This window comes from Dipodomys spectabilis, unplaced genomic scaffold, assembly GCF_019054845.1.
Source record: "Dipodomys spectabilis isolate Male_0828 unplaced genomic scaffold, ASM1905484v1 ptg000004l, whole genome shotgun sequence".
NCBI classification, from domain to species: Eukaryota; Metazoa; Chordata; class Mammalia; order Rodentia; family Heteromyidae; genus Dipodomys; species Dipodomys spectabilis.
The window spans coordinates 7,050,938-7,064,846 of NW_024870681.1; the positions used below are offsets into that span (position 1 = coordinate 7,050,938).

General features: G+C 43.6%; 1 protein-coding gene across 1 annotated transcript; it reads left to right on the forward strand.

Annotated features, from left to right (window-relative positions):
- The first annotated feature begins 5,373 nt into the window (after positions 1 to 5,373).
- LOC122118636 (C-C motif chemokine 4) lies at positions 5,374 to 7,599 on the forward strand. Its single transcript, XM_042692480.1, has 3 exons — positions 5,374 to 5,653; positions 6,568 to 6,682; positions 7,212 to 7,599. Exons 1-3 carry the CDS (start codon positions 5,578 to 5,580, stop codon positions 7,297 to 7,299), a joined length of 279 nt encoding a protein of 92 aa, XP_042548414.1. The 5' UTR covers positions 5,374 to 5,577; the 3' UTR covers positions 7,300 to 7,599.
- The last annotated feature ends 6,310 nt before the right edge of the window (positions 7,600 to 13,909 follow it).

Sequence of the window (13,909 nt, forward strand, 5' to 3'; positions counted from 1 at the left end):
GCCATCAGGCTCGGTTTTCATCCCTCCTTACGTTGCTGATGCTGATAGCAAGGAAGGTGGATGATCCTACACTGCTGTCAACTCCAAAGAAAGGACTTTGCGGTCTTTCGTTTCAATAGAAACTACTTCATAGATGAAGCTTCCTTCTCAGTTTACCCTTCCTGTCACCTAGCCCTGATTAATACCCCAAATATACTCTCTCATTTCTAGGGGAACCACCTTCATATTCATGTCTCAGTTTCTGCGAGTGAACTTCTAGGAGTTGGGGAGGATGAAAAGGGGAAATGGAAATGCTGAGTCAGTCACTTTGCAGATAATGGACAGTATCTACTTCCAAGATTGCAGCATTTACCACAGTGCATCCTTTAGTCATCTATGCAAATTCTTCCTAAAAAATTTAAATAATATCCTGTCACTTTTTTTTGGGAGGGGGGCCGGTCGTGGGGCCTAAACTCTGGGCCTGGGTGCTGTTCCTCAGCTCTTCAGCTCAAGGCTAGTGCTCTATCACTTGAGCCACAGCACCACTTCTGGCTTTTTTCTTTTTGCTTATGTGGTGCTGAGGAATTGAACCCAGGGCCTCAGGCATGCAAGGCAAGCACTCTACCACTGAGCCAACTTCCCAGCTCAATATCCTGTCACTTTTAAGACACATTCAAACCACGTCCTGATGGTTCAACTTAGCTAACCAAATCCTAGCTCATGATAATTCTAATGCAATGAATATCTCAGCCCGGTATCTTGTTTCTTATAATTTTGTTCCTTTTAATAAAAGTGATTTAGTAAACATACAATTCAGTCCCAGTGTTTATACATTTTTAAGACTTTCCATATCAATTTACAAATCAGGAAATAACCCTTAGCCATATGTTTTTACTTGGATTGGAAAACAACACACGGATAGGCATACTAAGCTTGATCTGCATGTTGATGTACAATGGAAAGGAGCTGTAGGACAGTTGAGTTGGGAGAGACTTAGAAATTTCTTGGATGGTAAATTGATGTCCTCAGGTTAAATTGACGGTCAGCTCTATAGCTCTGCCTGTAATATTTATTAGTGTATCTCCAATGACAACCATGATGCTTGACCCATAGTGGTGCTTAATCAATGCCTTGTAAGTGAATAAATTAGACTTGATTATGTGCAAAATCTTACAGTATTAGAGGGAAGGATAAGAAAGGCTGAGGTGTCAAGGTTGGAGGCATGGCTCAGTGGTAGAGGGCCTGCCTAGCCCCCAGTACAAGAAAGGAAAGAAGGAAGGATGGAAGGATGGAAAGAAGTGAGGCAGGGAGAGAAAGAAAGGAGGAAAGAAGGAAAGAAAGGAGGAAAAAAGGAATGAAGGGAAGTCTATGATGTTAAGGCTTGATCTTTGAGGGAGTACCAGGTTGACTAAGTAGTTGTGATGAAATGTGACCAGCAATCAACATGGCAAATCCCTCCGCATGGAGAGGTCTGATTTGTGCCCTAGATTCCCAGCTCACTCCAGCTTCCCCAAGGCTCCACCTCAGTTCAGTAGAGCTTCCCAGCTATGAGTCCAGAGATTTCTGGCTGAGAAATTCATGTTCTTTCATGAACCATGGTGCTCTGCTGGCCTCCTTCATTTATCCTGGTTCCTACAGTGCCTGCTCAGTGTGTTCCTGTCCTATCAAGTGGCCAAGAAACCTGGAAGTCACCCTTAACTCTTCACTACCCTTCCCTTTGTCCTCCACCTCGTCTGCATTAGACATCAGATACCTCTATCTCTTCAGGCCCACTGCTGCTGCTGCTGTCTGAGGTTCCTGGTAGGTCTGTTCTATGAGAGTTTTTCACTGTGACTATAGACAGTGGCCACTTGTGGCTTTCTCCCCAGTTTTCCCTCTTAAATCTATCCCAGCACACAGCAGCCAAGGCAGTTTTGCTAAAACTCATATTGGTCTCTGTCTCTCTGTCTCCCTGTCTGTCTCTCTCTGTCTTTGCCTCTCTGTGTTTTTCTCTGTGTCTTTGTGTCTCTCTGTGTCTCTGTCTCTGTCTGTGTCTCTGTCTCGGTCTGTCTGTCTGTCTCTCCAATGTTTCCAGGATGAATGGAAGCTTCCATTTCCCCTGACCCCTGCCTACCTCCTGGTTCTTGCAGTTTGCTCTCTTGACTCCAAGGCTAAGGCTCAGCCCTCTGAACTACCTACAGTTTGTCAACAGGGTGGCTGACCTTCCTGCTTTTAATCAAGTGTCAACTTGGCAAAGGTGATCCCTTCCTACAAGCCACAGAACAGAGTGACACATCCTAGGCACCATCACAGTCTGTGGCAGCCACAGGAATTGATATTGAGAATAGAGAAAAACATTATTTAATTCCCCAAATTTTCTAAGAAAAGAAAGAAGACATCTGTGGATTTCAGTTGCTTGAAATCGTATGAAACACAAAACTGAACTACATTGCACATTACACTAACAGGACTTGGCTGTGAAATTGATCAGAAGCAGCCCATTTCCCTTTCTAGTTTAATTACCCTCTTCAGCCAGACTTGCTGCATTTCACTTCCAGATTTCCGCTGTGTGTTCTGTGCTTCCCTGTCTCTGTGTATACAGGGGGATAATACTAATACATGGCTCTAAGGGCTGATGTGGGATAGCTTCTCTCAGGAATTGAACATACCCCAGTATCACTGTCTTTACCCTTGATAGCCAAAGAGCCCATGGTGATAGGTCACTAAGGCCCTTTTCTCATTAGCAAGAATGAGACTGAATGACTTGCTTCCACCAGGCTGCTGTCCTATGAATGCCATTCTGAACACTTCCTCTTGGATAACTGTAATTGTCTCTCTCGTCCACAATTCAGTTTCTGCTCACATTTCCCCCAAATACCCAAATATTGGCTTCCACCCTGGCATGACCACTGGATTTACCTATTCCTGGTTGATTATCTCACAACCTGACTACATCCCAGCTTATTTTGGCTGCCCAGTCTCAACATGAGCTCTTGTGTTCCAGGCATTGTAGCTCCCAGAAGCACTTGCCCCTCCCTGGTCCCGATATTCCTGAATCTCAGCACTGTCCACGAAGAGACTGGATGTCCTCCCAATACTTCTGTAATTCCTTCTCAGTCTCCAAAAATACCTAGCAGACCATCAATAATATTCAAGTTCCATTTCTTTTTTTCTTTTTATGGTGCCTATACTTTGCTCCCAGCTAAATTCCACTTTTCTTAATAATTAACAACCAAGCCAGGCACTGGTGGCTCACACCTGTAATTCTAGCTATTCAAGAGACTGAGATATCATGGTTCAAAGCCAGCCCAGGAAAAAAGTCCAGGAGACTCTTATCTCCAATTAAATTGTCCAAAAAGAAATGTACTCATTACCTGACTTATGTAATTGTAACTCTGTACCTAATCTTTATAAGAACAATTTAAAATTATTTAAAATTTAAAAACCCAGAAGTAGAGCTGTGGTTCAAGTGTTAGAATGCTAGCCTTGAGCCACAAAACTCAGGTACCGCACCTAGGTCTTGAGTTCAAGCCTAGGACTGGCACCATAAAAAAATAAAAATAAAATAAAATAAAAGTAGGTTTGTGCTAAACAAACCAGACGTGATCGCCTCTGCCTCTAGCTAGTTTAAGCAAGTGCATGTCTTCATATCCTACTTACACAGTATACATGAAAGCAATGGGACTGGCTAGGACTTAATCTAATCCCAATCATCTAGCATTCTTGTTTTCTCTGAGGATCCTCTATTCAAAATAAGACTCCTACATTACAGCTCAATCCTTTTAGTTATCCTCCTGTTACCCCAGAGTAAATAGCTCCCCCTGTGCCTGGGGAGATGAGAGATCGGCACAGCAGGTCACAGAAACAGATATTCCTCCTTATTATTCCATAGGTTTAGACCTATCTGATCTTCAGGCTCCCTGTCACGTTTTTTACCTATCCCTGGTACATCACTTACCTTATTCTAGCTTGTGGGGTGGCTGTTCTATTTCACTAGACCAAGATCTCTTTAAGGGCATTCAGATATTGTCTGACAATATCTGACAAATAGTTGGGTTTAATTGCAGTGCCATTGAGAATGAAGTCTGTGTGGATCTGAGGAATCCAAGACACCTCCTCCTAAAGCGAGTTCCTTGAGTCAAGACAATGAAAACTCTATTGACCAGAAGAGAGCATGAGAGAGATGAACATATGTACTACCATGGAACACAGAATGGTAGAGCTGGGCTCTTGGTAAAGATCAGAACTTGTGAAGCAAGCTCTGTACAAAACAAAGGCGTGGACAGAAAGAGCACAGAGATATGCAGGGGGGGCACTTACATTTGTGCATGGGGAGAGAGGGGAGGATGACACTGGAGAACCTTGTACTTTATCAGAGGACCCTGAAGCACCACTAGGATGCTTCCTGTCCCGTACCTCAGAAGCATCTAGGAACTGGACTCCATTCTTTCATTCTTCTAGTTTTCTTTCTCAGAGCAGAGCAGGTCACCTTGCACACTCAGAGATGAGAGGAGTGGAGTTAAAGGGTGCCATGTTGGTCCAACTATCTGAATCGCCCTCTTTTACCCCACTTCCTGCATTCCTGTATCCCCTGGCCTTGGTGAACTTCACTTTCTACACAGGGAACTGAGGCATTCCCCAGGGACTGGCTGGGGAATTATATGCATAATAAGTTAGTTCTAGATCACAGATGAGCTCTCCTAGGTAGTCCATCCGACTCGTATACTAGAACATTCTTTGTGTCTCCCAAACTTGATTCTTATAGACATTTTTTTTTTTTGTCTCGTGATCTTTAGTGGTGGTGGTCATCATCTTTGTGGGAATTGAACTCAGGACCTGCATGCTGTCCCTGAGCTTTTTTTTTGGCTCCTCAGATCTCAGCCTCCTGAGTAGCTAGGATTAATTACAGATGTGAGCCACCAGTGTCCAGCTTCTTGATCTTTTATCAATCCAAGAAATTACCTTGAAATCTTGATTGCTTTTCCTTTCCTTCCTTGCTCTAAACAGGAAATCAGGACCTCTGTCCTGGGGTGATTGTGTATACAATAATGAAGAAGTGAAGCTGATTATGTGGAAATGCCCATTGTGGTCAACAGTTTTCTTCCCTGGCCATACTTCATTCTGGAAACTACAGTTGACCTAGAAACTATGGCCAACCTGGTAAGGCTGACATATAGCTTCCAATTTCTGGGTGTCAAACACCAAGAGCACTTGGCTGTTGTCCACAAGGCCTTTTTCTAGCAGCTGTGAACATCTCCCCCTTCCTCTCTGGTTGGAGCCTCCCTCCCCAGGTTTGGTCACTGTCTTTGGTGTACCACTTCCCCTTAGCATGTGTCTCACTTCTCCCCTCCGGCTCCCTCCTCTTTCTTCCGTGATGATACCACTCTGGGGAAGGAACTCTTCACTCTCAACAAACTTTCCTTTCCTTCTTGGCACCATGACATCATCACTGCCCTGGAAATTCCACTTGCCTCCCTGTACCTCCAACCTCCGTCCCAAGCCCCAGAGTCCCTATAAAGAGGGACTCTCAGCTCAGATCAGCACAGGACCACAGCGAGGCTCTGAAGCTTCTGAGCTCTGCAATCTCAACTCTGTGCAGCCTTCTCCTCCACCAAGACCATGAAGTTCTACGTGACAGTCCTTTCTCTCCTTGTGCTTGGGGCTGCCTTCTGCACTCCAGGTCTCTCAGCACCAAGTAAGTCCACTCTTTCTGCTGCTACTTCCAAGCACCGATGTGGGGGCAGACTCTACTTTCAGAGCTGGGGCTGACCCAGCAGTGGGATGTAGCTAAGAGACAAAAATGAGCTGGGAAGATTTCCAAGTATTCTGTGGTTCGATAGAGAGGCTAGTAAATACTCCATACGCCGCAAGCTCCCATTTGTTAAGAATTAACAGCTAGCGCCAAATGCCAGTGGCTCACCCCTGTAATCCTAGCTACTTAAGAGGGTGAGATCTGAGGACAGCAGTTCAAAGCTACCCTGGACAGGAAAATCTGTGAGACTTTTTGTTCTTTAATTTACATATATATATATATATATATATAACATATATATATATATTTATCTTTCAGTAGTTATAGTCTGTAAGACTCTTATCTCCAATTAGCCACCAAAAGGTAGAAGTAGAGCTGTGGCTCAAGTGGTAGAGCATAAGCCTTGAACAAAAGAATCCAATGGAGAGTACCCTGGCCCTGAAAGCAAGGCGCAGTACCAGCACCAAAAAATATAATAATAATAATAATAATCAGCTAGCAGAGGAAAAGGATGGGCTAGAAGGCAGACTGTTACATTGGCTCTGTCTCTGACTACTGGCTAAGCCCTTCCCCCTCTGTGGCTTTGTTTCCCCATGTGTACTGTGAAAGAAATGAGACATGTTCTGAGGTTCAGTCCAGTTCCAAACCTCCAGAATTCTTTCTTTTCTCTGAGGTTCTCTATTTAGAATAAGAGTCTCCTCCTGGGTGGGTGAATGGGCCATAGATATAGGAACCATGTTTGGAGTTCTGGTAGTTCACACAGATGCTCATTAAAGGTGCACTGCTGGAAGCCCAAATGAACTGCTCCCAGGTAGAGTTTTGATCTCACTTCACCCTGACCCTTTTTCCCCCCACAGTGGGCTCAGACCCTCCTACGGCCTGCTGTTTCTCTTACACTCTGCGGAAGATTCCTCGTACCTTTGTGATGGATTACTATGAGACCAGCAGCCTCTGCTCCCAGCCAGCCGTGGTGTGAGTATGAACTCCTGGACTGCCCTAAGAGGCACTGGGGAGGGCAGGATTCAAAAAGGGGCAGGTGGAATGAGAAGGGGAGCAGGAGGTGATCAAGCAGATGGGAAAACAGTGAAGGAGAGAGCAGTGAGGTCTTGAAATTGTCTGGGTCAGGGGCAGGCTCCTTCCTTTCGAGGAGGGAAGATAGTCAAAGGCCAGAAAATCAGGAAAAGCCAAAAATAAAGTCATATACGCTAGAGCATGTGATTCTAGCATGAAAACATGCTAGGAAAACATGTGAACAGAATAATGTCTAGGAGTGGTAGGAAATGGGATGATACATCCATCTTGGCCACAAAACCCATAAGCTGAAGCCAATAGGTAGAATTTACAGGAAGTCAGGTGCCAAGGCCACCCAGAAAGGATCCCACCCACTAGAGATGCCCAGCATGGACCATGTTCAGAGAACGACCACAGGCCAGGCATGGTAGGTGTCCTCAGAGGACATAAGATTCTAATCCGTCCATTTGGTTTTTTTTTTGCTCTACAGGTTCCAAACCAAAAAGGGCAGGCAAGTGTGTGCCAACCCCAATGACACCTGGGTGCAGGAATACGTGGATGACTTGGAACTGAACTGAGCTTGCTGCAGGATGGGGATTCAGAACATCTTTAGGGAATGTCACCGGAGCCCAGATGTTCTCAGTGAGAACCACCTTATCCTCCAGACCCATAGTGCCTCTCGGTAGTTCCTGACCCTCATCTTTACTGTATGCCTTGTTATTGTATTTGGTGTTATTCCCAGTATTTATGTTTGCTCAAAGGACATGTATCCCCCATGGGGATGGTCTACCATATTGTTTCTCTGCCATTGTGGATACATAGTTGATGCAGTTGATTTCATGCATTTTGAGGGGGGGGGTTAATAAAACATCTTGTTAAATGTAGACATTTTATTTGTGATTTCTAACTTGATCTGGGGTGGAGGGGATTATCTAGTGTTATTAGTAAGGACAAAGAATTGTTGCAAAACCAAGAAGAGGGAGCAGTTACTGAGTCCTTCACATGTGCTCCAGGCTCATCCATGATCTTACTTAATGCTTCCAACAAGGAAGTATTACATTATTATGATAAGTATTAGTATTGTGTATCATATATGAGTATATTAATATAATAGGCAACATGTTAATGTTATGTTACATAATATTATACTATTATAACATATTACAATTATGATATAAATATTATCACACCCTGACAAGGTGGGGACTGTTGCCCTGAATTTTATCAGTGAAAAAATAGGTGCAGAGAAGTGAGCTGGCTGGCTCACCTGCTTGGGGAGCATCCTGAAAGGATGATGCAAGAGAGTAGCTGTGATCCTAAGTGTTGTGAGCTTGATATCTCCTGGGGAAATTGTAAATAGAGGGCAACAGCATAATACAGAGGGAAGAGGAGGGAGCTCAGAGTCAGAAAAACGGCCTTATCATCTTATAATCAGTGTCACATTAGGAAATTCTTTTATCATTCTATAATAAATATATCCACAGAAATGCCACTCTGTCTTACTGACCTCAGTTTTCCCACCTGTCAATGGGAATACTATAACCCACTCTACAAGGGCTCTTATATGAGTCGGACCCCTGAAGACTCTCTCTCCCTCTTTTTCTGAGCCTCAACTTCTCAAGGTTCTGAGGGTCAGATTTATTCATAGATCAAAGCAAACGTGAAGTGTCACTGAGGTCAGAGGAGGAAGATCTAATGTGGCTCTGAGTGTTGTGGAAGAACCTACCCAATCATTCTTAGAACTTCTTTCACATAGGTCAGAGGAAACAGAGCGTCGAAGAATTATATACACAAAAAGCCTGATCTGAGACACTTAGAATCACACTGTGTTAAAGCTGAGAGGAACTCTTAAATCATCTGGTCCAGCCAGATGGTTTGCTGGGGGGTGGGGGTCAAGGACAGGGAAGTAATTTGCCAAAAGCTACTCACTCAGCAAACGTGTTACCAGCACAAAGGTTCATACCTTTTCCTCTAACACGTTTCTGTGGTCCCCGCAATGGATGGCCCATTGAGTCCAATAAACAAAGTGGAAATGACTTTAAAAACTAAAAGAGTGTTTTTAGTTTTATGCAAAAGTAGAACCAGGACTCTGTACTTTCTCTGGGCCAACAGATCCATTTTCCTTCCTTGTCCTTCCCTCACCTAACCCCAGTGTTCCAGAGTCCCCACTGAGATCTTCTTCAGATTCCACAGACTGAGAAGGTAGTTAGGGGTAGAGCTGATCAAAACAGGTGTGCAAAGAAGCTAGCAGCTAGCCAGCTTGTTCCTAGCTCCTGCTTTCCTTGGTCTAGATCTGAGTTGTCCACTATGTTAGTCACTGGCCAGAGTGGTTATTTAAATTTCAACTGAAATTTCAAAATAATAGGTAATTTCTTGTTAACTATAACCCCTCTGTACATCACCTTTATAGTAACAATAAAATTTTTTTTAAAGTACTCAAGCAAGGAACTAATTTTAAAAACAATAATAGGTAGCTTTAAGGAAGAAATCCTTTAAAAAGATGATTTAAAATACTTTGTTAAGGGGCTGGGAAGGTGGCTCAGTGGTAGAGCGCTTGCCTTGCAGGCCTGAGACCCTGGGCTCGATTCCTCAGCACCACATAAGCAAAAATAAAAAAGCCGGAAGTGGCCTGTGGCTCAAGTGGTAGAGCGCTAGCCTTGAGCTGAAGAGCTGAGGGACAGCGCCCAGGCCCAGAGTTCAGGCCCCACGACAGGACCAAAAAAAAACTTTGTTAAGTAAAACCTCTGTAAGATTTAAGATCATGCTTAGGAGAAACTTTGATTTGGACAAAACTGTCTCTAAAATTTTTACAGGTCTCTCACAGCATTAAAATGAAATGAAATTTAAAATTCCACTTCTCAGTCACAGTTTTCCATTTAAGCGCTCAATAGCTACAGGTGGTAATGTCTGCTGTGTTGAACAGCATGGATATGAACTGCCCATCTTCACAAGAAAGTTTCATTGGGTGGCATATTCTAGAATATACCAGAGCCTAAAGGGTGGTATAGAAGGGTAGATGATAGATCTGGAGAAAGATACATGATTTTATTCTGAGGAGATTGGATAGAAATGCTGATGGATAGTCTCAGATCTGGAAAAGAGTACAGGTCCCTGTGGTGGCCTAAACAATGGCCCCTGAGAGATCCACATCCCCATCCCCAGAACCTGTGAATGCTGCCATATATGGCAAAAGAGCCTTTGCAGATAGGGTAAAGTTAAGGATCTTAAGAAAAAGAGATGATGCTAGACTATCTAGCCAGGCCTTTAATGTAGACAAACATCCTTATGAGGGAGGAAGAAATAAACTTGACAATAGAAGAGATAATATGATAACTGAAGCAAACTATTCTGCTGCTGGCTTTGAAGATAGAGGAAGAAGCTACCAGCCAAGAGTGAAAGAAGAGGCTTAAAAAGTCAAGGATATTAATATTTCCCCCATAGAATCTCCAGAAGCAGCACCACCCAGTGAAACTGATTTTGGCTTTCATAGCTTTATGTTGTTTGAAGACTCTAAATTTGTGGTAATTTGTTGCAGCTGCAACAGGAAACCACTACAGCTACCAATTGAGAGAGTCACTGATTGTGACTCCTTACAGCTCAGTGCAGAGGAGAATGGAACATTCTAGAAGGTGAGCCAAGCTTCTCTCAGGAGAATCCTAGAGTGAAGTGAACATATTCCCAAGAGATGAGCTCTACTGAGGCTCAGTATCCTTAGAGGAAGCCCTGCTTCAGCAGCTGAGCAGGAAGGCTGAGGCTTCTCCAAGGAGCCACTGTCCCTCAGGAAGTATACTATCTTGTCATTTGTCATGAATGAAGTCCAGAGTAGAGTCACAATCTGCCTGTGGTTTCATTATTAGTGAGAAGGTAGGGTTAGGACCAGAATTTAGGTCTCTTTACTTTCATACTTCCCTGCCCATAGGAAAATAGGAAAGAAATCAGTTCCACAGAGGCAGAATTGTGGGGAAAGGGCTGGGAAGGTGGCTCAGTGGTAGAGCACTTACCTTGAATGCCTGAGGCCCTGGGTTTGATTCCTCAGTACCACCAAAAAGAAAAAAGCCGGAAGTGGTGCTGTGGCTCAAGTGGTAGAGTGCTAGCCTTGAGCTGAAGAGCTGAGGGACAGCGCCCAGGCCCAGAGTTCAGGCCCCACGACTGGACACTCCCCCCCCCCAAAAAAAAAAAAGAATTGTGGGGAAAATGGTCGGAAACCAGGACAGTCCCATAAAGAAAAGTTTCACACAGGAATTACAAATGATGACATGGAGTCCTCTCAGTGCGACAATGTGGGATTCACTGAGGCATAATGTGAGGTTTTATTTGCTCCTTTTTCCTCTTGCCTTGCTTTCTTTTCTTACCCTGGTGCCAGAGAACTGGTATCCACTTACTTGGTTTTCCAGTTGAGATTTCCCTAGATTCCTGTATGATGGTGGAATTGCAGAGCTAGAATTGATGAGGTAGCACAAGTATGGTTTCTGGAGCAATTTCTAGAAGGTAGGCTTGCTCTACTCTTATACCTCTCTCCCACATTTCAATTTCACTCTCTACATGGAAGGAGTCTGCTTCCCCATAGAATATTTCAAGCCAATTTATTCAGCCTAGAACCTTCCAGAGCCTCTCCAATGGTTTTGACAAAGGGGAGGCATTTTCTTCTTGGAAAGCCAGGAGGTGGGTGTGCAGAGCCAACTCATAGAGCTTGTACAAAAATATATCATCATTGTAGTAACCCTTCTGTACAACATAGTAATAATAACAATAATATTATATTTTAAAAAAGAAAATATACCAATCATCATTCAATCTAAACAAGATTCAGTGACTTTCTGAATATTTATGTCTTGAAATGCTGGTCCAGCTAAATGGGAGATAGTGGGTAATTCTCATCCTGTCTTTCTGTCCATGGCCATGGCCATAAAGGGACCTCACATGACAACATGTTGTTGGTATTAAATAACTCTTCTTCCATCACACAGCTATGGACTCAATTGGGGTCAGGATGTGAGTGCAGATGGTCTGGCTGTGGAACTCAGGTTCTCACCTGCTGTGATATCTAGGGCTGGTACAGGATGCCAATGTGTTTATGGCAAGACATCTGTTTGTCATTCATTCTCATGGTGTCCAGATCTTATCTTGCAGGCCCTGCCAATAACCTTCGCCTTGAACTACTACCTGTGTTTCAGAGTGTGGGGAGAAAAGAGGCTGGTATGTGGAACAGCTGAATATTCATTAGTTGTTATTGGAAATGATGTCCTGAAAGGTTCTCATCAGGACTAGGAGTCCTTTGGGTAAGGACAGTTCCCTCTAAACAACTGCTGTGTGCTTCATCTTCTTGTAGAGAAATTATATGATTGCTTGTAAGGGATGGGGGTGTAGCTCAATGGTAGAGTGCTTGCCTACCATGCACAAGACCCCTAATTGTCCTCATCTGTCAAATGGCGATAATAGTACATGCCTATATGGAGACCAGGTGTGGGCTTCCAAAGTACAATGGCGCCTCAAATTCAAAGGCCTATATATTTATTTAACTGGCAGCACAAGATATTGAGGAGAATCATATGCAACTGGGAAACCTTTTGGGGGGCTGCTGATTCCTGCAGGTGGGAAACCCAATCATTTCTGTGAAATGAAAATGTTTCACTCTTGGTAGTCTTGGGGAAAAGAGGTGGCATTTGGTCTCCATTTCAAGTTTATTTGTATAAATGAAACTCTATCTTTGTCTCTCAAAGCAATGGTTCCAATTGCATCTGCCCACCTCTACTCAAGTAGAAGCTCTATAAGGACAAGAACCATGGCTGCCAGCATTTGGTACACCCCAGAAAAAAAATCAATAAATGTTCAAAAATGAATACAGCTCTTCATTTTCTAACATGAACTGTTGCCTACAATCATACATCTGGAAAGAGGAGTCCAGTGGAAATTTCCTCAGGTCCAAACCTGCGTCCTCACAGCTGTTGGTGACTTTATGGAACAAAGGGAACTAAAAGACCCCACTATGGGTCCTCTGCAGACCCATCCTCAGCTTTTGTCTCTCTAAATCTCTCCTACTCTTTCATTCACTCTATCCTTGCCATTTAGTAAAAATCTCTACTCATCTCTCTTACACACAATTTAATAATTGCTGAAGATAATAAACAACTCTCATTGAGCACTGAAGACAGAAGTTAAGTAATACCTCATCCTAGCCATCAAGATACTGACAGGAGAGAAATAAAAGGTGATAATAATCATAACTAAGTATACATGAATGTGATAAATACTAAGAGAAAGTTACTCTCCCAGGGGTTGGGCTGAGAAAAGTTGCAGAGGTGATATTTGATCTAGGATGACAGATAAGCCTTTATAGACAAGAAGGATTTGAGCTTTCATAGACAGGATGTGGACATGCAGGATTAATGGAGAAGGAATTCTTTTTTTTTTTTTTCTTTTTTCTTTTTTGGTTGGTCGTGGGGCTTGAACTCTGGGCCTGGCCGCTGTCCCTCAGCTCTTCAGCTCAAGGTGAGCACTCTACCACTTGAGCTACAGCGCCACTTCCAGTTTTTTGGTGGTTTATTGGAGATAGGAGTCTCATGGTCTCTCCTGCCCGGGCTGGTTTTGAACCGAGATCCTCAGATCTCAGCCTCCTGAGTAACTAGAATTACAGGTGTGAGCCACCAGCGCCCGGCTTTGGAGAAGGAATTCTATGTCCAAGGCACAGCTTGAGCTGGGCAAGAAAAAGATATATTAGTGGGATGCCTGTGTCTCACACCTGTAATCCTAGCTACTCAGGAGTATGAACTGAAGATCATAGTTCAAAGCCAACCCAGGCAGGAAAGTCTGTGAGACTCTAATCTCCCATTAACCACTAGAAAACCAGAAGTGGTTCTGTGCCTCAAAGTGGTAGAGCACCAGTCTTGAGAAGAAGAAGAAGAAGAAGAAAAAAAAAAAAAACTAAGGGAAGCACTCAGGCCTGAATGTAAAACCGAATTCGGAAATCCTTACCCAAAAAACCATCAGAGACCATCACCAATGTAAAAGCAAAGGAGTCCTTATTGCAAGCTCGAGCTTGGTCCTCTGAGCACCAGGTAACCGGTGACGCTAAGAGGCCCCGAGCTCAGGGTTATAGTACTTTTTATACACTTTTTATGGAAGGCAGGGACTTTGTATATATCATAGCATCGCGGGAAAATCTTAGTACAAGTCTATAGTATGATTGGC